The sequence below is a fragment of the Bos taurus genome, chromosome 5 (genome assembly GCF_002263795.3).
Source record: "Bos taurus isolate L1 Dominette 01449 registration number 42190680 breed Hereford chromosome 5, ARS-UCD2.0, whole genome shotgun sequence".
Classification (NCBI taxonomy): Eukaryota; Metazoa; Chordata; class Mammalia; order Artiodactyla; family Bovidae; genus Bos; species Bos taurus.
Window position 1 is genome coordinate 42,400,811 of NC_037332.1, and position 24,663 is coordinate 42,425,473.

General features: G+C 36.8%; 1 protein-coding gene across 4 annotated transcripts in view; it reads left to right on the plus strand.

The window, feature by feature from the left end:
• The window catches only part of CPNE8 (copine 8), a 278,744-nt gene that overhangs the window by 207,134 nt on the left and 46,947 nt on the right, over positions 1–24,663 (plus strand). For all 4 annotated transcript variants that reach the window (NM_001098085.2, XM_010805078.4, XM_010805075.4 and 1 more), the window contains 3 exons: positions 2,012–2,065; positions 2,668–2,729; positions 23,661–23,707. In NM_001098085.2, coding sequence (NP_001091554.2) covers positions 2,012–2,065; positions 2,668–2,729; positions 23,661–23,707 — 163 coding nt within the window. The remainder of the gene's footprint in view (positions 1–2,011; positions 2,066–2,667; positions 2,730–23,660; positions 23,708–24,663) is intronic.

Genomic DNA, 24,663 nt, shown 5'->3' on the forward strand with positions numbered 1-24,663 from the left:
TAAATATAAAACAAAACAAAATGTTAGAAAAGAATCAGAGACAACTCAAGCAGCAAGAACATTAAGGAACACATTCAAACAATTAGTAAGTCTACAAGCTGGCATTTAATCAGGTGTTTGGGTTGTTGTTTTTGACTCCAATAATAGTTAAAATCTTTTTCTACATGTATTCTTTTAAAGGCTGTGTAGAAAAAAAAGCATAAATCACACAGATTACTTTTATATTCCTGTTAAAAGTCTATAACTACTAATAAGAAGATAAGACAAAGAGGAGTAAATCCCTATGGATGGCTTCTTATCTTGCCTACCTTGTAGGGTATGATTCTCAGCCATGCAGAATTAAATGGGACAATGAAAAGCCCGTAGGTCATATCATTTAAAACCCAATTGAGAACTAAATAAAATTCCTAAAGTGAAAATACATAAGTAAATAAATAAATGCTGCCTGCTGATTTATAGACTTATTTTGTCAGGTAGAGACCTTTTCCTCATGGTTCTCCGGACTTATGGGGCTACCTTCAAAACTGCAGTTGTGGTGGTTTAGAGCTGGCATTGAAGTAATTGCTAGGTATACAGTAGGATCTACTGATGGTATGCTTGTTACTAGGGGCTCAGGTGAGTGTGGGTTAGGTTTGCTGCTGGGTGGATGAGACTGGCTCCAGTACCTTTGTTCAGTAGGGTGGTCCTGGGCCACAGTTCCTTTTCAGAGTGCACAGTTGAGACCTCAGTTGGTCAGCCTATTTCTGGGTTTGTGAATCCGTGTGACTCCCACCAGGACTCCCACCAGGACTCCAAACTTTTACACATTATTATGTGTCTGATGGAAATTACTATCATTATTAAGCAATAAGTGCAGCCCTTAAATGCCTTCCCAGGTGATGCTATGAGGGGCTTCCTCCTAGCTCAGTTGGTAAAGAATCTGCCTGTAATGCAGGAGACCTGGTTTCCATCCCTGGGTCAGGAACATCCCCTGGAGGAGGAAATGGTAACCCACTCCAGTATTCTTGCCTGGAGAATCCCATGGACAGAGGAGCCTGGCAGGAGCCTGTGTCATGAGATCACAAGAGTCAGACACGACTTAACAACTATACCACCAACACCACCACCAGGTGACGTTAGTGGTAAAGACCACCTGCCCGTGCAGGAGGCATAAGGGACATGAGTTTGATCCCTGGGTAGGGAAGATCCCCTGAAGGAAGACATGGCAACCCACTCCAGTATTCTTGCTGGAGAATTCCATGGACAAAGGAGTCTGGAGTGCTATGCTCCATAGGGTCAAAAAGAGTCAGACACAATTGAAGCCACTTAGCACGCATGCACAGAGACCTTAAAGAGTCAAATATTTGAAGATTTGTCATTAGTGTATATAATCAAATAAGAACTGTTATGTCTTAAGTATATTTTATTTGAGAAATCTATAGTTTTTCTACAAACCAATCACTAATATTGAGACCTCACAGCAAGAAGGTGTATTTGGGTAGGGTAATCAATGCATAAGGTAATTGAGAAGAATATTACTGAAAAAAAGATTTTTTTTAAGAAGATAATCACTAGTCATTTTGCGGAGACGTTTTGGCTGATAGACTCAAGGAGTTGTACTAAAGACATTGCTGCTGCTGCTGCTGCTACGAAGTCGCTTCAGTCATGTCCGACTCTGTGCGACCCCATAGACAGCAGCCCACCAGGCTCCCCGGTCCCTGGGATTCTCCAGGGAAGAACACTGGAGTGGGTTCCCATTTCCTTCTCCAATGCATGAAAGTGAAAAGTGAAAGTGAAGTCGCTCAGTCGTGTCCGACTCTTTGCGACCCCATGGACTGCAGCCTACCAGGCTCCTCTGCCCATGGGATTTTCCAGGCAAGAGTAGTGGAGTGGGGTGCAATCGCCTTCTCCAGCTAAAGACGTTAGTAAGTAAATAAATCCATAAGATGTGAAGACACCAGGTTGGACTATACATTTTTAAAATATTTCAGTATAAATCCTAACATTGTAATTGTTTTATCTGCTCTTTAAGGTGATAAATCCCAGAAAGAAAGGAAAAAAGAAGAAATATACTAATTCAGGAACAGTAAGTCAAATTTTATGTTATACATTAAGGATTCAAATAGATGAATTAAAAAATATATATATATATATAAAATATTTGGTATCAAATAGAAGCAACTAAAAACTGAACTCTTTCATTAGGGTTTTAATATGAAGGTATATAATACAAAATTAACTTTCTATGGGAATGATTGTATAGAGAACACCTCATAGGACATAGCAATACAGCTTCCTGCAAGTTGGTTAGGGGTTGAATTGTGTCTGAGAGAAGAGGAAGTTTCATTATGAATTCTTCATTTAATGAAATCACACGAGAAAATCAAGCAGGCCTGAAAAAGTGAAGTAACCCTGTGTCCTTGTAGATAATTTGCATGTTGTTCTTCAAAGGAAGTAAATTGGTCATAGAAAGGAGTTACTTAATTTTTAGCCCCTTTTCTTCTGATAATTTTAAATATAAGAATAATCAGTCCTAGAAGAGTTTGAAATAGATTATCTTTATTGATTTACAAAATGCTAGGAAATATAATTTTCTCTCTAACACTTAGAAAAAAGTCCAGTTGGGATTGCAATTAGTACTAGTATATAATTCTCTTGTTTTTATTTTCTTTTGTTTTCTTTCTTCAGGTCACCTTGCTGTCTTTCTTGGTAGAAACAGAAGTTTCATTCCTTGACTATATTAAGGGAGGGTAAGTCATTATCTGAAATTGTTTCATTGCTTAAGCAATGCTGAAAGGCAAGTTTGAATGTGTTTAGAAACTTCATGACAACAGCTGTCAGAGACATCACTTCTGTAAACCTCTTCCAAATGATGATTAAGAGGGTTTTGTTGTTGTTCTTTTTTGTTTGTTTTTGCCAATACTGATTTATTGCTAGAGTGTTGTCAAGCCAAAGTGGAGGCAAAGGAACAAACACAGTTTCCTCCAAAACAGAGAGCTTAACCCCTATTGCTGTTTGTTAAAAAAAACAAAACAAAACAAAAGCTATACTAGCCCAAATGGGCATTCTTTGCTACATATGGGCATCTTGAAACCTGCCACTTGGATATAGACTGAGACTACAGGCTGATTGTTTCAATAAAGTCAAAGAAAAACATACTAAGAAGGAAAAATGTTTGCCAACTCTCCTTAGTATTCCAATATCTCTGAATATTGTCTTTTGAAGATGGGAAAATAGACAGTTGAATTTGTCATAAAAAATATATTCCTATGTAAATAAACTCCTTGGAACAGTAGGTAAAAAGATAAAAAAGATGAACTCTCTTAGCATGCTCTTTATAAACTTTTTTTTTTTTTTTAAGAAAAAAAAAGCACTTGATAGATCTGGCTATAATTTGCATGTTGAAATGATCATTTCAAGTTTTAAAATTCAAAATTCCTTTCAAGTTTGTTCTTTTGGCTTTGCTTTGTGAGTCTTTAAGTTAGTGGTACGTGTGTGTGTGTGAGAAAGAAATACCCAATATGTATTGTCAGCAGTACAAATCTAATAATATTTTCATGTGAATCTATCATTAAAGATATTTTCAGAATCTGTTACGAATAAATCAATTTTATTGGGTATTCATATTCTTCTTTTGAAGATTCCTAGGGCTAATTAGGGAGAAGGCAATGGCACGCCACTCCAGTACTCTTGCCTGGAAAATCCCATGGACAGAGGAGCCTGGTAGGCTGCAGTCCATGGGGTCTCAAAGAGTCAGACACGACTGAGCGACTTCACTTTCACTTTTCACTTTCATGCATTGGAGAAGGAAATGGCAACTCACTCCAGTGTTCTTGCCTGGAGAATCCCAGGGACGGGGGAGCCTGGTGGGCTGCAGTCTCTGGGGTCTCACAGAGTCGGACATGACTGAAGCAACTTAGCAGCAGCAGCAGCAGCAGGGCTAATTAGAACAAATGGGTTTCAGTAATACCTAAGCAATAAACTTCTTGACCACTGTCATTTTTATACTGCTTACCACCTCCAAGATTTTATTTTATTTATTTTTGGCTTACATGTGTCCAACTTACAGCACTATCTGTGCTGGAAGAAATGTGACATTTCCTGCCAGATTGTTGTTTTTTAATAGCTACATTGTCTTTGGCTCCTTGCAACCCTATGGACTTTAGCATGGCGGGCTCTTTTGTCTTCCATTATTACCTGGAGTTTGCACAAATTCACGTTCATTGAGTTGATGCTGTCATCCAACCATCTCATCTTCTGCCACCACCTGCTACTTTTGTCTTCAGTCTTGCCCAACATCAGGTATTTTTCATCTCTTCGCATAGGTGGCCAAAGTATTGGAGATCCAACTTCAACAATAGTCCTTCCAGCGAACATTCAGAGTTGATTTCCTTTAAAATTGACTGGTTTGGTCTCCTCGCAGTCCAAGAGACTCTCAGGAGTCTTTCGGCATCACAATTTGAGAGCATCAGTTGTTCGGCACTTAGCCTTCTTTATGGTCCAACACTCACATTAGCATACGACTACTGGAAAAAACATAGCTTTGACTATGCAGACGTTTGTTGACAAAGTGATGTCTCTTGCTTTTAAATACAATGTTTAGATTTGTCATAGCTCTTTCCAAGGAACAAGCATCTTTTAATTTCATTACTGTAGTCATCGTCTGCAGTGATTTTGGAGCCCAAGAAAAGAAAATCTGTCACTGTTTCTACTTTTTCCCTTCTATTTGCCGTGAGGTGATGGGACCAGATGCCATGATCTTAGCTTCTCATTTTTTTTTTTTTAACGTTGAGTTTCAAGCCAGTTTTTTTCACTCTCCTCTTTCCTCCTCATCAGGAGGCTCTTTGATTCCTCTTCACTTTCTGCCATTATAGTGATATCATCTGCATATCTGATGTTGCTGATATTTCTCCTGGCAGGCTTGATTCCAGCTTGCAATTCATCCAGCCTGGAATTTCGCATGATATACTCTACATAAAAGTTAAATAAATAAAGTGACGATATACAGCCTTGTACTCCTTATCCAATTTTGAACCAGTCAATTGTTCCATTTCTGGCTTTGTTGCTTCTTGACCCATAGGTTTCTCAGGCAACAGATAAAGTGGTCTGGTACTCCCATCTCTTTGAGTATTTTCCACAGTTTTTTGTGTTCCATATAGTCAAAGGCTTTAGCATAATCAATGAAGCAGATGTAGATATTTTTCTGGAACTCTCTTGCTTTCTCTATGATACAGTGAATGTTGGCAATTTGGTCTCTGGTTCCTCTGCCTCTTCGAAACTCAGCTTGGAATTTCTGGAAGTTCTCATTTCATGTACTGCTGAAATCTAACTTGAAGGATTTTGAGCATAACCTTGCTAGCATGTGAAATAAGCACAATTGTGCAGTGGTTTGCACATTCTTTGGCATTGCCCTTCTTTGGGATTGGAATGAAAACTGAACTTTTCCAGTCCTGTGGCCATTGCTGAGTTTTCTAAATTTTCTGGCATATTGACTGCAGCACTTTCATAGCATAATCTTTTAAGATTTTAAATACCTCAGCTGAAATTCTGTCACCTCTAATAGCTTTGTTTGTAGTAATGCTTCCTAAGGCCCACTTGACTTCACACTCTAGGATGTCTGACTCTAGGTGAGTAACCACGCTATCCTGGTTATCCAGGTCATTAAGACCTTTCTTATTTAGTTCTTCTTCATATTCTTTCCACCTCTTCTTAATCTCTTCTGTTTCTGTTATGTCCTTACTATTTCTCTCCTTTATCATGCCTATCCTTGCATGAAATGTTCCCTTGATATCTCCAGTTTTCTTGAAAAGATTTCTAGTCTTTCCTATTCTATTGTTTTCCTCTATTTCTTTCCACTGATCATGTAGAAAGGCCTTCTAATCTCTCCTTGCTATTCTTGAATGGAACTCTGCATTCAGTTGGGTATATCTTTCGCTTTCTCCCTTGCCTTCCACTTCTCTTCTTTCTTCAAATATCTGTAAAACCTCCTCAGACAACCACTTTGCCTTCTTGCATTTCTTTTTCTTTAGGATGGTTTTGGTCACTGCCTCCTGTGAAATGTTATGAACCTCTGTTCATAGTTCTTCAGGCACTGATTTAATCCCTTGAATCCATTCATCACCTCTCCTGTTTAATTAAAAGGGATTTGATTTAGGTCATACCTGAATGGCCTATTGGTTTTCCCTACTTTCTTCTATTTCAACCTGAATTTTGCAATAAGGATCTCATGATCTGAGCCACAGTCAGCTCCAGATCTTGTTTTTAATGACGTATAGGGCTTCTCCTTCTTTGGCTGAACAGAACATAATCAATCTTATTTTGATATTAATCAATCTGTGATTTCTGTGTTTAGAGTCATCTCTTGGGTTGTTGGAAAAGGGTGTTTGCTATGATCAACATGTTATTTTGACAAAATTCTGTTAGCCTTTGTGCTGCTTCACTTTGTACTCAAAGGCCAAACTTGCCTGTTTTTCTGGGTATCTCTTGACTTCCTCCTTTTGCATTCCAATCTCCTATGTCATTTTGGAGACTGCACCGAAGTACTGCATCTCAGACTCTTTTGTTGATTATGAGGGCTGCTTCTTTTCTTCTAAGGGATTCTTGCCCACAGTAGTAGATATAATGGTCATCTGAATTAAATTCACCACTCCTGTCCATTCTAGTTCACTGATTCTGTAGATGTCAATGTTCAATCTTGCCATCTCCTGCTTGATCTTCTCCCATTTACCTTGATTCATGGACCTAACATTCCAGTTCCTATGCAGTATTTTTCTTTATAGCACTAGGTCAGATTTTACTTTCACCAGTTGATACATCCACAGCTGAGCATCATTTCAGCTTTTGTGCAGCTGCTTCATTCTTATTGGAGCTATTAGTAATTGCCCTGTGTTCTTCCTCAGTAGCATATTGGACAGCTTTTGACTTGAGCTGATGATGATCTTCTGGCACCATATCTTTTTGCCTTTTCACATTGTCCATGGGATTCTCCAAGCAAGAATACTGGAGTGGGTTGCCATTTCATCCTCTTATGGACCACATTTTATCAGAATGCTTCACAATGACCCATCCATTTTGGGTGGCCCTGCGCACATGGCTTCAATGAGTTATGCAATCCCCTTCACCATGATAAGGCTGTGATCAGTGAGGGGGTTTCTAATAGAAGTCATGTATAAATGGAGCCCCAACCCATGAGGTATACTTTGTTCCAATCCTGGCTTCCCAAAACTTTTACAGGAACCCATTTTTTACTTATAAATGGATCGTGGAGAAATAGAATTTGAAATTTACTACGTAATTAATGTAACTATACTTACATTTATACCTAAAAAGGACATGAAAAATATCTTCATATGATTCATTTTTATATAAAAAATTTATATAATAAAGGCATGTATCTTTTACATATACTACAATTACACATTTACCTATTGTTCATCACTGTTTCTAATACTTAGTATTATACAGATATTGTCCCTTTTGATGATAGAATCCAAATAGGGAATGCAAGATAGTTGTTGTAGTATGTATATTTATGTGTCTTTGCTCTTGAGGACTTGTTGTAAGCAACTGGGTATGAAATTTAAATTCTAATTTGTGTTAATAATACAGTGAGGAGATCTGGTTTTATCATGACACTCCTATCACTTCAGTTTCCTGTAGTTTACATGAGTTGCCTTCATTTCTTTCATGAGCTTAATATACCTTATTTATTTCCTTTCATTCTGAAGTTCTTGTTTATATTCCTACAGAAAACTTACTCTCACCTATCAACTTATTACACAGTGTAATTTGCATATAGTAAAATTGCTAATACCTGATAGTAAGTGCCTCAAAGTAATTAACTTTACCCATCTCTCCATTGGCTCCTTTTCATTTCTGCTCACCTCCTTTCTCCTTCTCCCTCTTTCTCTCATGAGTAATATTCATGTTGATAATTTCCTCTTTTTTGAAACAAAAATAATGAAGTTTATTTAGTTGATGTACTGGTAATTTTCAATCTTTTTGGAACTAATGTTTTTTATCTCCATTGCTGCTAGTGAAAAAATACAGTTTATTTAACATAGCCTAAGGAAGAGTGATGCTTTGGCATGTAGAATATCTAAAAATTTTAATATCTAAATTTCTAAAATATTTCAATAATATCTAAAATATCTCAATAATATCTAAAATAATATCTAAAATATCTCAATATCTAAAAATAAGATATTGATATTTATGAAGATTTAAGCTTTATTTAAATGTGAGTTATAGGGATTTATTAGGGCAATTACTTCATGGATTTCCTGATAGACTCTAATTATAAGAAATGAGGAACAGAGTTTTATATTGTCATTTTCAAAATCTCTACTGGTATGAAACCATAAATTGTAGCCATTTGAAATGGAGAACATGGAAACCAATGCAGAAATGTAGCAACATCTATTCCAAATATTTCAACAGATAACATTTATTTTTCTTAATATATTTCCTATTGATTTCTTTAGACATTGTAAGAGACTTCCCTGGCAGTCAGTGGTTAAGACTTGTGCTTCCACTGCAGCGAGCATGGGTTAAATCCCTGGATAGGTATTATTTTCTTCATTTACTATTAAGAAATCTCATCCGCTTAGTAGATAAATGCACTGCAATGTTGGAAAATTGTACTGAGCAGACACATAATAACATAAACTTTCTGAATAACAGCAAAACAGAATATGAACTGCATTCATTTCAAATTAGAATTAAGTATAATAATTGACAGTTATTATGTTTTCAATAATGTCTATTGACTATTTTGTGTATAACCTTGGCCTGGATTTCCAGTTTTTTGCAACTAAAAACATTCTGTAAACTGGTAAACAGCTCAGTAGTATTTAGTACTATTCATAATAATTTTTTCTGAAACCACAAAAACTTTGATTTTATTAGTATTTTATTTCCAAATTTAGGTAAAGAAGTATTATGTCTCCCAAATTTTAAATATAAATATCTATATTTGTGTTTCACATTGTAAATGTGAAATGGTAAAAAGAAAGTAATGTAAAATGAAAATAATCTATTATGACACTAGAATCCCATGTAATCATACTCTCTTGATAATCACTATTAGATATTTATTTATTCCCATGCACACATCATTATTTTAATGAGTGGGATCACACTGTGTACAATATTTTAATGTATATTTTCTTCATTAAATATATTGTGTATATATGTTTCTTTGTCAGTACTTATAGATTTACCATATTTTAACAGTTTTCCATCATATAGATGTACATAATTCAGTTTAAAAACCTGTTGATACACACTTTGAAAGTGAGTGTGGCAGATTCATTTTGCTATATGGCAAAACCAATACAATATTGTAAAGTTAAACAAAATAAACTTTTTAAAAAAAGAATTAAAAAAAACGGGAATCATATAAAAAAAAAGAAAAGAAAAGAAAGTGAGTGTTAGTTGCTCAGTTGTGTCCAACTGTTTGCAACTCCATGGAAGAATTGTGTCCATTTTATTTTCTTATTATAAACAAGGTTACAGTGTAAACTCTGTATACTTTTTGTATACTTTGTATACTTCATCTAGCATATCTACAAAGTCACATCCTAGAAACAGTACTGTCATATTTCTAAATTATTGTGCAGATAAAAGCATAAAGATAATAATTTATACTTCTCATATCTGCATATGCAAGTTTACCATATACTTTGCTGTTGTTCAGTCACCAAGTCGTGTCTGACTCTACGCAACTCCATGGACTGCAACACACCAGTCTTCCCTGTCACTCACCATCTCCCCAAGTTTGCCCAAGTTCATATACTTTGAATCAGTGATGCCATCCAACCATCTCATTCTCTGTCACCCTCTTCTCCTTCTGCCTTTAATCTTTCCCAGCATCAGGGTCTTTTCCAATGAGTCAACTGTTTGCATCAGGTGGGCAAAGTATTGGAGCTTCAGCTTCAGCATCAGCCCTTCCAAAGAGTATTCGGGGCTGATTTCCTTTAAGATTCACTGGTTTGATCTCTTTGCTTTCCAAGGGACTCTCAAGCATCTTATCCAGCACCACAGTTTGAAAGCACCAATTCTTTGACATTCTTCCATCTTTATTGCCCAGCTCTCACATCCACCCATGACTACAGGAAAGATCATAGCACTGACTATACGGACCTTTGTCACAAAGTGATGTCTTTGCTTTTTAACACACTGTCTAGGTTTGTCATAGCCTTCCTGCCAAGAAGCAATCAATCGTCTTCTTAATTTCATGACTGCAGTCACCATATGCAGTGATTTTAGAGCCCAAGAAGAGGAAATCTGTCCCTGCTTCCACCTTTCCTCCTTCTGTTTACCATGAAGTGATCGGACCAGATGCCATGATCTTAGTATTTTTAATATTGAATTTTAAGGCTGCTTTTTTCACTCTCTTCCTTCACTGTCATCAAGAGGCTCTTTGGTTCCTCTTCACTTTTTGCCATTAGAGTGGAATTATTTGCATATCCGAGGTTGTTGTTATTTCTCCCAACAGTCTTGATTCCAGCTTGTAACTTACCCTTACTGAATAGCTTTATTACTTTTAAACTTTGCTAATTTAATAGATAAATATTATGTCACTGTCAGTTTTTAACCTGTGGAGCCTCTTTTTTAGCCGTTGTGATGTTCTTTGTAAAATTCCATGTTTAACCAGTCATATCTTTGGAAACACAGGTTTCAGAACCTTTTGTTTTTGCTTTTCCTCTGCTCCATCTTCCCTAGTCCCACAGATAGAAATTGAGGGTTTTCAGCTAAGGACTTAAGACCAAATTTAGCTGGGAGCTACGTACTTCCCTGCAGCTAACACTTCAACTAAACTTCCCCAAAACTCACATCTTAGTCTTTGACACCACTTCTCTTCCACACACATCTAAAGAGACTCTTCTTAATCTGGCCTTGCCTTTTGCCCTGTGATTTCATTGAAGAAGAGCAATAAAATTAACTGCATTTTGGGTTGCAATTGATGAAGCAATCCAAAGGATTATTTTAGAGATCAAAGCTATTTGCAGATTTGTGGAGTTATCAAGGTTAGTTCTTTTGAAGAGATGTTCCACCATATTTCTGAATAAGTATGACATTTCGGAAGTGATTGGAATCAAGTGTTGAATTGTTTTGTTTGTATAAAAATTATAGTAAGTACTTACTTTTAACTTAAAATATCAAGATATCAGCATTTGCTACTGGTATTTGTGGATTTTTTTGTTGCTAACTTAGGGAAGCATCATTATGCTAATTTGGTTGGCATCAATTCAGAAACTTACTCACCCTACTCTAGTTCAGGAGAAACTATTGTTATGTTTTGCTTGTGCTAAATCTTGACAAATAAAACCAGAGTTCTTCAAATAAGGTGAAAAATCATCATATAAAATATGAGTAACTAAAATTAAATTGGTACTCTAACCAGCTGTGGCTTATTCCAAATAACATTAGTTTAGGTTTTCCTGTTTTCATTTTGTTCTCTACATGAATTTAGTATAAACTATTTTCCTTACCCTGGACAACATATAGGAGCATAAGAATAGACAAAGAGGGCAAAACAGGTGACTGGTGTGGAACATGTAGGACTAACAGATTGTGATTAAGCTCTCAGAAGGAAATTCTTGAATTGCACTTTAAAATGTAATCTCTGTTTTTCATCCCACAAAAAATAATTGAACAGAAAATTGTGAAAATACTGTTTTTGCATGAATCCAGGTAGAAATTATGCATAATTAAGAAGGAACACATTTAAATATTAAACAAAATTATTTTCATAATCCTTTAATATCTTCCCCTTCAAAGGAACTCCTTTATAGGTCTAATTCTTAATATTGGATATTCTAGGTTCGCATTACTTTAGTAGTTATTGATATAAATATGTACCTGATTGCTTGTGAAATCATGTTGCTAGCATGTTACTCTTCATTCATTTTCTCAGTTCCTAACACCCTTTGTTTACCTGCAGTAGACAGATCTGGGGAAGGAAGTACATAGTGAGCAGATGAGACAAATGCATTCTCAGTTAGTCAGAGTCCAATTTTTATGGAAACATTATGTGAAATAAAAACTTAATTTTTAGCCCTTTTTTCCTTTAGCTGTTTGTTTGTTTCCTTTTTTGTTTTTGTTTTTTTCTAAGCAGCACCATGCTTTCCCTGGAGCATAAGATACAATTAGAATTCATGACTTGTGGTAATAAAGAGTTTTATTTTCTAAATAGAATAACATCCACAAAGGAGATCTTACTGTAGAGTCAAAAAAAAAAAAGGAAGAAAAAAAAATGCCTCTTCTGGGTAGTTGACCTTGTGGTTATTATTTTTAATCATATTCTGTATGTTTTTCCCTGTGATTGTTTTATTTCTTATTAAAAATAATTTTAATTCCAAAAGTCCAGTATAATTGGCAACCAAATTAGTAATTTTTAATGTATAACACTGAATATCCCAGTTATATTGGTAAGGACAATGTTAGATTCATTTAAAATCAGAGACAGTTCTGAAATCCAAATACTCCTTTAAGGTAACATCACCATTTTGTAAATTTGTATAATTATTATTTGCGAAGTGGGTTTATTGACCTCTATAGACAACAGCTCACAATATAAGTATCTGAAGACAGCATCATAAATTTCAACTTTGTTTTGTCTGCCTTCCTGTCATCTGTGTCTCTCAGGTCTTTATGAAACTCCACTCTACCACTAACATAACCAAGGAAAAAATTACCTATAAAGTTTTTCACATTTCTTTGACTGGCAGATGAATGGGGAAAACAGATCTCAAGCTCTCATGCACACTGAGTACCCCTAAGCAACCATCATGTCAATCTGAAACCCTAGTCTACATTTTTAGCAGAAAATTCAGTGTATTAGAATCTTGTAGGCCTACAGACTGTCATTTACTTCCTCTGACTAAAGCCCAAAATGTCATCTACCTGGTCCCAAATGAACCTCACAATTGCTTATATACAGTGGTTGCTAGTTTCTCTGGGTGTCATTTTAGTTGTTCATTTGTATCACTTTTCTCCTCAAATGTCACTTAGTTGTGTCCAACTCTCTGCGACCCATGGACTGTAGTCAGCCAGGCTTCTCAGTCCGTGGCAAAAATACTAGAGCGAGTTGCCATTCCTTTCGCTAGGGGATCTTACTGACCCAGGATCCAACTGAGGTTTTCTGCATTGCAGTCAGATTCTTTACCATCTAAGCCACCAGGGAAGTCTTTTTCCGTAAAAAGACGGGCAATATAAAAACATTTTTATAGAACAGAACATACAGTAGACCCTGAATAAATACAGATTAATTAGAAAGCCACTGTAAGCCTGACTTCCAGCTCTTTTGCCCAAATCTCTTAGCATAATGAAACATTAGAAACAAGAATGAACTTTAAGCGAAGAGTGTGACAATTTATTTTACTAGATTACAAACCTCCATGTCTGTCTAGCTCAGATTTTATCATCTGTGATCTTCCTCTTTCTATAGCTCATATCACAAGCACCAAAAAACAAAACTGATAGACAAGACTTTCCCGGAAAAGAAAAAAATGCTTTTTTGTGTTGCCTCTGCCAGAAATTATCTCAACTCTATATCTGGTTTTAGTGATTTGGAGGAAGGCAAGATCAAGATTAGGAGCATGAACTGCTTATTTTCCTTACATACTAACTGAAAGGGAGCATCAGAGAAGGTAATAGGAGAGATACTAAGTGGGCAAGTTCCAGGAAAGACAAAATAAGAGAGAAATGTTTGGAAAAACATTAAGTCAAATAAATGGTTGCTGATGGTAGTGCCAGACCAAGCTTACCTGACTCCTGAAAAATCTGTATGCAGGTCAAGAACAACAGTTAGAACCAGACAAGGAACAATGGACTGGCTCCAAGTTGGGAAAGGAGTACATCAAGGCTGTATAATGTCACTCTGTTTATTTAACTTGTATGCAGAGTACATCATGAGAAATGCCAGGCTGGATGAAGCACAAGCTGGAATCAAGATTGCCGGGAGAAATATCAACAACCTTAGATGTGCAGGTGACACCACCCTTATGGCAGAAAGAGGAACTAAATAGCCTCTTGATGAAAGTGAAAGAGGAGAGTGAAAAAGCTGACTTAAAACTCAGCATTCAAAAAACAAAGATCATGGCATCCGGTCCCATCACTTCATGGCAAATAGATGGGGAAACAATGGAAACAGGCAATAGTGACAGACTGTCTCCTTGGGCTCCAAAATCACTGCAGATGGTGACTGACTGCAGCCATGAAATTAGAAGACGCTTGCCCCTTGGAAGAAAAGCTATGACCAATGTAGATAGCATATTAAAAAGCAGAGACATCAAAGGTCCATCTAGTTAAAGCTGTGGTTTTTTCAGTAGTCATGTATTGATGTAAAAGTTGAACCCTAAAGAAAGCTGAAAGTAAAAGTCGCTCAGTCATGTCCTACTCTTTGCACCAGTTCTCCAGGCCAGAGTACTAAAGTGAGTAGCTGTCCCCTTCTCCAGGGGATCTTCCAGACCCAGGAATCAAATCGGGGTCTCCTGCATTGCAGGTGGATTCTTTACCAGCTGAGCTACCAGGGAAGCCCTAAAGAAAGCTGAGCACTGAAGAATTGATGCTTTGAACTGTAATGTTGGAGAAGACTCTTGAGAGTCCCTTGGACTGCAAGAAGACCAAACCAGTCAATCCTAAAGGAAATTAGTCCTGAATATTGATTGGAAGGACTGATTCTGAAGCTGAAGTTCCAATACTTTGGCCACCTGATGGGAAGAACTCTCTCACTGGAAAAGACCCTGATGGTGGGAAAGATTGAAGGCAGGAGAAGAGGAGGACAGAGGATGAGATGTTTGGAGGGCATCACGGACTCGATGGACATTAGTTTGAGCAAGCTCCAGGAGATAGTGATGGACAGAGAAGCCTGGCATCCTGTATTCCATGGGGTCTCAAAGAGTCAGACATGACTGACTGAACTGAACCAAATTCTAAAATACTCTCATTTTTCAAATGCTCTTAAAAAGTCCAATTTCTAATCCATAATAGTTTATCCTAAAATCCAGTTCTGTCATATCCTTCAGCTGAACCAGGGTTATAATTTGTTGAATTCTGAATTTAACTGATGACAATGCATTATAATAACCAAGAATTTGGGTTCTGGTACTAACTGCCTGGTTCAAATCTTAGATCTTTCCTTGCTAGCAAAATCTGTTTATGTTTCTATGAAATAGGAACATAAATAAAAATAATAATACCTATCTCATAGGCTGATTTTGTGGATTAAATTGCAAATAGTTATCATTTTTCTGAATAATCTGAATTTGTTTAAAGTTCTAATATGTCTTTACTCACTTGATCATCATAATATTGTTGGTGGCAAATGTCCTAATTATCAGAGACAGGAAGAGAAAAAGACATATTCAACTTCATAAAGTTAGTAAAAGTCTTTTTTAAAGTTCAACTCTCTTTGAAGGATAATGCCAGGTTATTCCTTCCATTGCAGTCAATCGCCCAAACTCTTGACACTGAATCTAAAACTTGTCCAAAATTATACAGAAAAGATTTACATTCCACTCTAATTAAAAAGTCTTAGAAGAAGAGCTAAAGCTACCTTCCTACCTATTATAAGCTCATTGTAGAGGCTCAAAGCTGGTTTCTTAATATGCCATTTTAAAGGTGAATTGAATATCAGTAAGTGCCATTATTAATAAGCCCCATAAGGATTTTTTGAAAACTACTTGAAGCAAGTGCGTGATGCTATAAAATGTTAGTTTTATAAAATTGGTGGCATTGTATTGGATATGTTATCTCAGGAACCATATCTTGCCAGAAGATGCAGCACTTTAAGTGTTGTTTTGAAAAATGAATATACATATCTAGAGTTTTTATAGTGCTTTACACTGCTTCTTGTGGCACCTAGGTGTTTTGCATTCATCAATTAAGAGCTAAACCCTGCAGTGCTGAATGGGCATAAATATAATAAAAAATAAAGCTATTCTGCCTTCTAAAAATGCATTCACATAAAACATTATCATATCCAAACTAAAATCGTCTAAAATGTGATTTGGAAAAGAAACTTTTGGAAGTGTTAAGATACAAAGGCAGTATTTTGGCTAATGCTCGATTCTAATTTTTGCATAGACAAATGCAGGCTTGAAAGATGTCCAGTTATAGCCTGTAAGACTGCGATTTAATTGCCAACTTATGCTATTTTTTTCAAGTGATTCTTTTCAAAACTATAGATTTCAAAGTCAAAGAAAATTGCATGTATGTTTCATCATCAGAACCAATGCTAATTTAGCCAAAATATTGACAGTCTATTTTGTACTAAGAAGTTTCTTAGTTATGTTTCATTATCAGAGTGTGCACTACTAGCCACACTATGTCTAAAATAGTTTCTTTCTGGTGAGCAACTGAAACCTTGGGAGCCAGCAGAAAGGAAATCAGTAAAGGTGGCTTACCAGGGGCAGGCTGTGAAAGGGTGGGACGTTATCACTGACATTGCTTAGAACTGTTAAGAGTATGGGCTTCCCAGGTGGTGCTATTGGTAAAGAACCTGCTTGTCAATGCTAGGAGATCAGAAGTCATAGAAGTCATGGGTTCGATCCTTGGGTTGGGAAGATCTCCTGGAGGAGGGCATGGCAACCCACTCCATTATTCCTGCCTGGAAAATCCCAGGGACAGAGGAGCCTGGTGGGTTGTAGTCCATTGGGTTGTAAAGAGTTCGACACAACTGAAGCAACTTTTCATGCACATGCATGTTAAGAGTATGGTAATATTAAGATGTAGTCTGTATATTAGTAGATTATATTATTGTTTTTAAGTTATCTGCAGATTGTGTACCTCTTACTGCCTACACCCCTCGGGGTTCATTATACCAGTTGTGATACACCACTTACCATCTCTATGGGAAGAATTAATTGAAAAAGAAATACCTATATGTTAATGTAATGGAAGAACTGTCTCTTCTGTCTCAACAGAGGAAAAGATTAATATGAATAAGGAAAGGACAACATGGATTACTCAAGAGATTTGTCGTCCAGCATGCAGAACATTTATTATATTCCAGTACTTCAGGATTTTATTTCTAATAACCAGATATCTTCTTCAGAGCAGCTGTTACCTATCTATCATATGAGCAAATTGAGATTCAGAGATGTGGTAATTTTGCAAATGAGTTATAACTCCAATCTATAACATAAAAGTTCATAGGTTTTCTGTTAGGCATCATTCATCTCTTCAGCAACTACCTCATTTCAAATGAGATACTAGGGAATTCCTTGGTGGTCTAGTGGTTAGGATTCAGTGCTTTCACTGCTTGGGCTCGGATTCAATCCCTTTTAGGAAACTAAAAGTCTGCCAGCCAGAGGCTGACCACAAATAAAATAAAAATGGGATTCTATCGGATAGTGCTTCTGTTTTTGGTTAGGTGTAATATGACTTATTTTGTTTGTTTTGATTATGTCACTTATGAGATATTTTCTAAACTAGATTTGAGAAAAGGTTGGCCATCTTGCATACCTTCTTTGTAGTTCTTGAACTACAGGATTATGAGCTTATCTGCTTGCAAAGTTGTATTTTGGAACACTGGGTTCAGGATGGGGAACGCGGGTATACCTGTGGCGGATTCATTTCGATATTTGGCAAAACTAATACAATATTGTAAAGTTTAAAAATAAAATAAAATTTAAAAAAATAACACTGAAATCAAGCTTCAAAGTCTGGAGAGTGTACACAAGTTTGTTAATTTATGAAAGGTAAATTTAATAAGGACAAAAATATTAGCATAAACAGTTCAGGAATCATATCACTTGTCTCCAGTTTCTTTTTATTCTTACTTTTGACATTTCATTGATCCCACAGAAATCCAAAATTTTAGGAAGGAAAATAAAGTCATAATAAAAGCTTATAATTACCTCCTGGAGGGCAATTTTGTTTAAAGTACCCAGATGACATCTTCTAACAAAATTAGATCATTTATAGCTCTGTTTTGGGTTGAATAGATCGGGACCTTAGAAGCCAGTGTGAAAAAAAGGAAATCTAACATGGGAGGATCAGGTTCTAGAAAAAACCTGAAATTCTGGTAGATCCAGAAATTTGATAAACTCTACACACTTCAGTTTTCAAAGAAATATGCTAAACTTGGATTCTAAAAAACTAATTTCAATAAGGTGATAATAATAATAACAATTCTTAAGTGCCTGCTATAAAGGACAGGTACTTTTCTTGTCCTTACAGCAACAATCCAAGAAAGATTTTGTTAATCTTATTACAAAGGAGGTTTAGGGAGGTTCTGAAAGAGATGGGAATACCAGACCACCTGATCTGCCTCTTGAGAAATCTGTATGCAGGTCAGGAAGCAACAGTTAGAACTGGAAATGGAACAACAGACTGGTTCCAAATAGGAAAAGGATTCGTCAAGGCTGTATATTGTCACCCTGCTTATTTAACTTATATGCAGAGTACATCATGAGAAACGTTGGACTGGAAGAAACATAAGCTGGAATCAAGATTGCCGGGAGAAATATCAATAACCTGAGATATGCAGATGACACCACCCTTATGGCAGAAAATGAAAAGGAACTAAAAAGCCTCTTGATGAAAGTGAAAGTAGAAAGTGAAAAAGTTGGCTTAAAGCTCAACATTCAGAAAACGAAGATCATGGCATCCAGTCCCATCACTTCATGGGAAATAGATGGGGAAACAGTGGAAACAGTGTCAGACTTTATTTTTTTGGGCTCCAAAATCACTGCAGATGGTGACTGCAGCCATGAAATTAAAAGACGCTTACTCCTTGGAAGGAAAGTTATGACCAACCTAGATAGCATATTGAAAAGCAGAGACATTACTTTGCCAACAAAGGTTTGTCTAGTCAAGGCTATGATTTTTCCTGTGGTCATGTATGGATGTGAGAGTTGGACTGTGAAGAAAGCTGAGCACCAAAGAATTGATGCTTTTGAACTGTGGTGTTGGAGAAGACTCTTGAGAGTCCCCTAGACTGCAAGGAGATCCAGCCAGTCCATTCTGAAGGAGATCAGCCCTGGGATTTCTTTGGAAGGAATGATGTTAAAGCTGAAACTCCAGTACTTTGGCCACCTCATGCGAAGAGTTGACTCATTGGAAAAGACTCTGATGCTGGGAGGGATTGGGGGCAGGAGGAGAAGGGGATGACAGAGGATGAGATGGCTGGATGGCATCACTGACTTGGTGGATGTGAGTCTGAGTGAACTCCGGGAGTTGGTGATGGACAGAGAGGCCTGGGGAGCTGCGATTCATGGGGTCGCAAAGAGTCAGACATGACTGAGCGACTGATCTGATCTGATCTGTAGGGAGGTTATATAGCTTTTCTAAGATCGTATTTCAAGTAGGTGAAATTATTTACATTTTAAGTTGCATTTTGTATCTCAAAGCATGATCTTATTCTAGCAGATCTAACTTGTCAAGAGCAAATAATCCTGTCAGTATTTTAATGGGCCCAGAAAGCAGGAATTGAAAGTGAAAATCACAGTCGTGTCCAACTCTTTGTGACCCCATGGACTGTCCATGGAATTTTGCAGGTCAGAATACTGGAGTGGGTAGCCTTTCCCTTCTCCAGGGAATCTTCCCAACCAGACAGCTCTAAATTTGTTATTCAGGTAGTTGGCATTCAGGTAGTCTTTAAGAAAGAGGGAAAAGGTAAGACAGAAAATTTCAAAGTTTAGGCCCTGGTGAGCTAGGCACAAGAAGGGTTAGGCTGGATAATAGTTCCTGAGGAAGTGAACCTGAGTTCAGGGCAGGTCCCAGAACCCAAGAGTGAACTACAGTGCATATCACTATATCAAGGCAGAAGCATAGTCTTGGTACTGGCATGGCAAGAATGAAAATATTAGAGGCGTGTGGGCATCTCACCTTCATTTATGGGTTCTAGATTTCAACAGCTAGTTGGTATGCATCTGCCTCTGTCAAGATGATGAACTGCTGTGCTGTTTTGTTGTTGTTTTTAATTGTATGAAGTTGAAGTGGAACTCGATTGAGTTCGAGGATAGTTGCTTTGCTCCCATTTTCTCTTTTTCACTTAGCACAGTCCTTGACAATCAGAAGATGCTGAATACATAATCGTAGCGTTTTGGATGGAAAAATCCAAATGGCGTGATAATAAGTTAAAGGATCATCACAACCATGAAATGATTTATGAGCCATCATATTTTCCTTTCTGATTAGAATACTGCTGGTTCAAAACAATAAAGGAGTGAGATTCTTCCTGATACACAGAATGAGGCAAGGAAGTAATCTGATCTTGAAATCAACTAAACACCAAATGATTGTTTTTACTTGTTGACTTTCTCTGTGGCACCATTATTATCAAATGGTCTTAGTTATCATTTAGTGCTAAATGCACTTATCTTTTATATAGTCTTGGAACGCCCCACCCTTCAAATTTCATAAGTACTCTTGGTACCGCCTGGCTCCCCTTCTCCCCGCTTTTCCTCTTCCTTTCTCTTTTCCTTCCTTCCTCCCTCTCTCCCACCCTTCCTTCCTTCTCCTCTCCCCTCCTTCTTTCTTCCCTTCCTTTCTCTTCATTTCTTTTTGAATTTACTCTCCTTTGTTTTTTGTTGTACCTAATCTACTTGGTTTTATCATTTAGTTTGTTTATCTAGCTGAACTTTTCAGTAAGTACTTTCCTCTCGTTTTTTATCCTATGTACACTATAGTTCTTTAGTTAGTAGCCTGTCTTTTCTTTGAAGTTTATGAATATGGTCTTGGAGGTTACATGTGAATTTGAATTCCAGAACTTGCATTTATAACTTAGGCGGAAAGTTTAGTGTTCAGATCAGATCAGATCAGTCACTCAGTCGTGTCGGACTCTTTGCGACCCCATGAATCGCAGCACGCCAGGTCTCCCTGTCCATCACCAACTCCCGGAGTTCACTCAGACTCACGTCCATCCAGTCAGTGATGCCATCCAGCCATCTCATCCTCTGTCATCCCTTTCTCCTCCTGCCCCCAATCTCTCCCATACAGGGATTAATTTCCTCATCTGTAAAAAGAAGAGACAGACAGACAGAATATTTCATGTAGTTTTTCTGTCAGTCCTTGCTTTATTGTTACTTGCCAAGCACCTGCCCTCTGAGAGTTTTTAAACTTGGCTAATAATCAAGGCTATGGTTTTTCCTGTGGTCATGTATGGATGTGAGAGTTGGACTGTGAAGAAGGCTGAGTGCCAAAGAATTGATGCTTTTGAACTGTGGTGTTGGAGAAGACTCTTGAGAGTCCGTTGGACTGCAAGGAGATCCAACCAGTCCATTCTAAAGGAGATCAGCCCTGGGATTTCTTTGGAGGGAATGATGCTGAAGCTGAAACTCCAGTACTTTGGCTACCTCATGCGAAGAGTTGACTCATTAGAAAAGACTCTGATGCTGGGAGGGATTGGGGGCAGGAGGAGAAGGGGATGACAGAGGATGAGATGGCTGGATGGCATCACTGACTCGATGGACGTGAGTCTGAGTGAATTCCAGGAGTTGGTGACGGACAGGGAGGCCTGGCATGCTGCGATTCATGGGGTCTCAAAGAGTTGGAAACGACTGAGCGACTGAACTGAACTGAACTGAATGTCAGCAACTGGGTTGCTGACATTCAAACCCAGTTCATTCAGACTTAAAATCTAATAAACCCTTTCTAATACACCATACTATACCCTGTATTATAGTTACTTTCTCTGTAGCAGCAGAATGACAAAGCAATGTGCTGATGACTGTTCTTACCAATTCCTCAAAGGGATTTATTATCTAAAAATATTCTCCCAAATGTTCCACTGATTCTTTTTCTAAATGTTGTATGTGTTTTAAACTGTTATGCTGCAAATTAGCCTATATTCTTAGCCTATAAACCTAATTTCTACTCTGAAAAAAAATTACCATCTAACTATAAAGAGGATCCATATTAGTTTTCATTAATGTAAAGCACAAACTTATTTATTCCCTAGGAAGAAGTACTGAACTTTTTTCAACAACTGAATAATACTAAGGATTTTTCAGGCTGAATGGTTATAGAAAGAAAGAAATAGTATACTATACTTTATACTAACAGAACTACAAGGAACTCTATACTGTCACACCCGTCATCATCACCATCATCATTATCATCACCACCACTATTTAAACAACAGCTCCAACTTTGATGTGTTAGATAAATTCTACAATGTATCAAAAGTAACTTGTTTTTAAAACACACAAACATAGACTACATACTCATATTTTCAAATTACTTACTTTATAAATTAAAAGTTATTTTGTAAATTATATTTGATAGCAAGTTTTCCCATATCATTGTCATTTATTTGTGCTTTATGCCTTCTTTGGTGAGAAAGAAGTGGAATTACATATAGGAAGAGTCAGTTCAGTTCAGTTCAGTTCAGTCACTCAGTCATGTCTGACTCTTTGCAACCCCATGAATCGCAGCACACCAGGCCTCCCTGTGCATCACCAACTCCTGGAGCCTACCCAAACTCATGTCCATCGAGTCAGTGATGCCATCCAGCCATCTCATCCTCTGTCGTCCCCTTCTCCTCCTGCCCCCAATCCCTCCCAGCATCAGAGTTTTTTCCAATGAGTCAGTTCTTCACATGAGGTGGCCAAAATTTTGGAGTTTCAGCTTCAGCATCAGTCCTTCCAATGAACACCCAGGACTGATCTCCTTCAGAATGGACTGGTTGGATCTCCTTACAGTCCAAGGGACTCTCAAGAGTCTTCTCCAACACCACAGTTCAAAAGCATCAATTCTTTGGTGCTCAGCTTTCTTCACACTCCAACTCTTATATCCATACATGACTACTGAAGAAACCATAGCCTTGACTAGATGGACCTTTGTTGGCAAAGTAATGTCTCTGCTTTTTAATATGCTATCTAGGTTAGTCATAACTTTCCTTCCAAGGAATAAGTGTCTTTTAATTTCATGGCTGCAATCACCATCTGCAGTGATTTTGGAGCCCCCAAAAAATAAAGTCTGACACTATTTCCACTGTTTCCCCTTCTATTTCCCATGAAATGATCAGAGGTATATCCAAAAAAGTGAATTTTTACTGTGAATGCCAGTTCCTTGGCTCTAATCCAGCAAAGTAATTTTGTGTAATTACCATGTGCTGAAAATTTTAAAGCATATATAACCAATCTCGTCTATGTAGGTATTTGTATAATCTATAAATACACACATGAGCACAAGAATACTGTGAGCACTGAGGGATAGATCAGTATTTGAAACACTTGAGTTACGAAGAAAGCAAAAGAAAATCCTGTTTTTCAGGATTATTGGAAAGAATTAGTTTAAGGAAAAATATTATTAGACATGATTTTAGCAATGCCATACTTTTAAGGATATAATAATTTCACATTGACTAAAGAATAGTCTTGAAAGTAAGTTAATAATAAATGTTGACATTGGATACTGGCAAATTATTATTTACAGTTTGACTTCATTATGAGCTCCTCACTTAATTATCGTGCTCTCAAACAGGATCTATATTTATTCCTGATGCTTAATTTTGTATTTTATAGTTGCATGATTGTAAAAGTATTTTGACAAGTTCTTAGCTTGTAAAACTGCCTGTCTGATACTATTCAGTGTGTGCTGTAACATAGGTGTAGTAATACTATCTAAGAAAATTAATGATATTAAAAATGTAGCAAAAATAAAAATCAAACTTCTTTTTATGAGGTTATTCAATTATTAATGATTCTTATTTATTTATATTTTAGAACACAAATCAATTTCACAGTGGCTATTGATTTTACTGCATCAAATGGTGAGTATTATGACTGTCTTATAATAAGAATTATCATCTATTACATTAAAAATAAATATTTTCATGAGGTTTAGATGTTTTCTTTCCACATATACATACTTCTGAAGTGCTTCATAAAAATTCAGATAATTTTTCTTTTTTTAATGTTATGAAATAGTTTAGGTATATAACACTATAAGAAATACAAGAGTTCATAATAGTCCCATTCAAATGTATTAACTATTGAAATACTGTCTCTTTTGTTTTACATGTTTTTAAAAGGAAAACTTTAAATTTAGTTAAGCTTGTTGTGTACCCTTCCCTTTTTCTCCATACATAGCTGTAATTCTGAAGCATGTCTAACTATAATCCTCATTTTTATAGTACTTTTTTGTACATTAATTTATATAAATGTAATTCAAGTACTTGAACCTTCACAGCTTGCTTTTCTTTTATTCAACTGTTTTTAATAATTACTTATGCTAGCACATTTATATTGAATTAATTCAGAGGGACCATCAACTAAATCCCATACTGAGTTTAGAAAAGAAAGAGGAACTAGAGATCAAATTGCCAATATTCACTGGATTATAGAGAAAACAAGGGAGTTTCAGAAAAACATCTATCTCTCTTTCATTGACTATGCTAAAGCCTTTGACTGTATAGATCATGACATATTGGAAAGTTCTTAGAGAGATGGGAATACCAGACCATCTTACCTGTCTCCTGAGAAACCTATATGTGGGTCAAGAAGCAACAGTTAAAACCCCATATGGAAAAATTGATGGGTTCAAGATCAAGAAAGATGTACAACAGGGCTGTCTGCTGTCACCCTGTTTATTTAACCTATATGCTGAGCATATCATGAGAAATGTGGGCTGGATGAGTTACAAGCTAGGATCAAGATAGGCAGTAGAAACATCAACAACCTCAGACATGTGGATGATACCACTGTAATGGTAGAAAGTGAAGAGGAA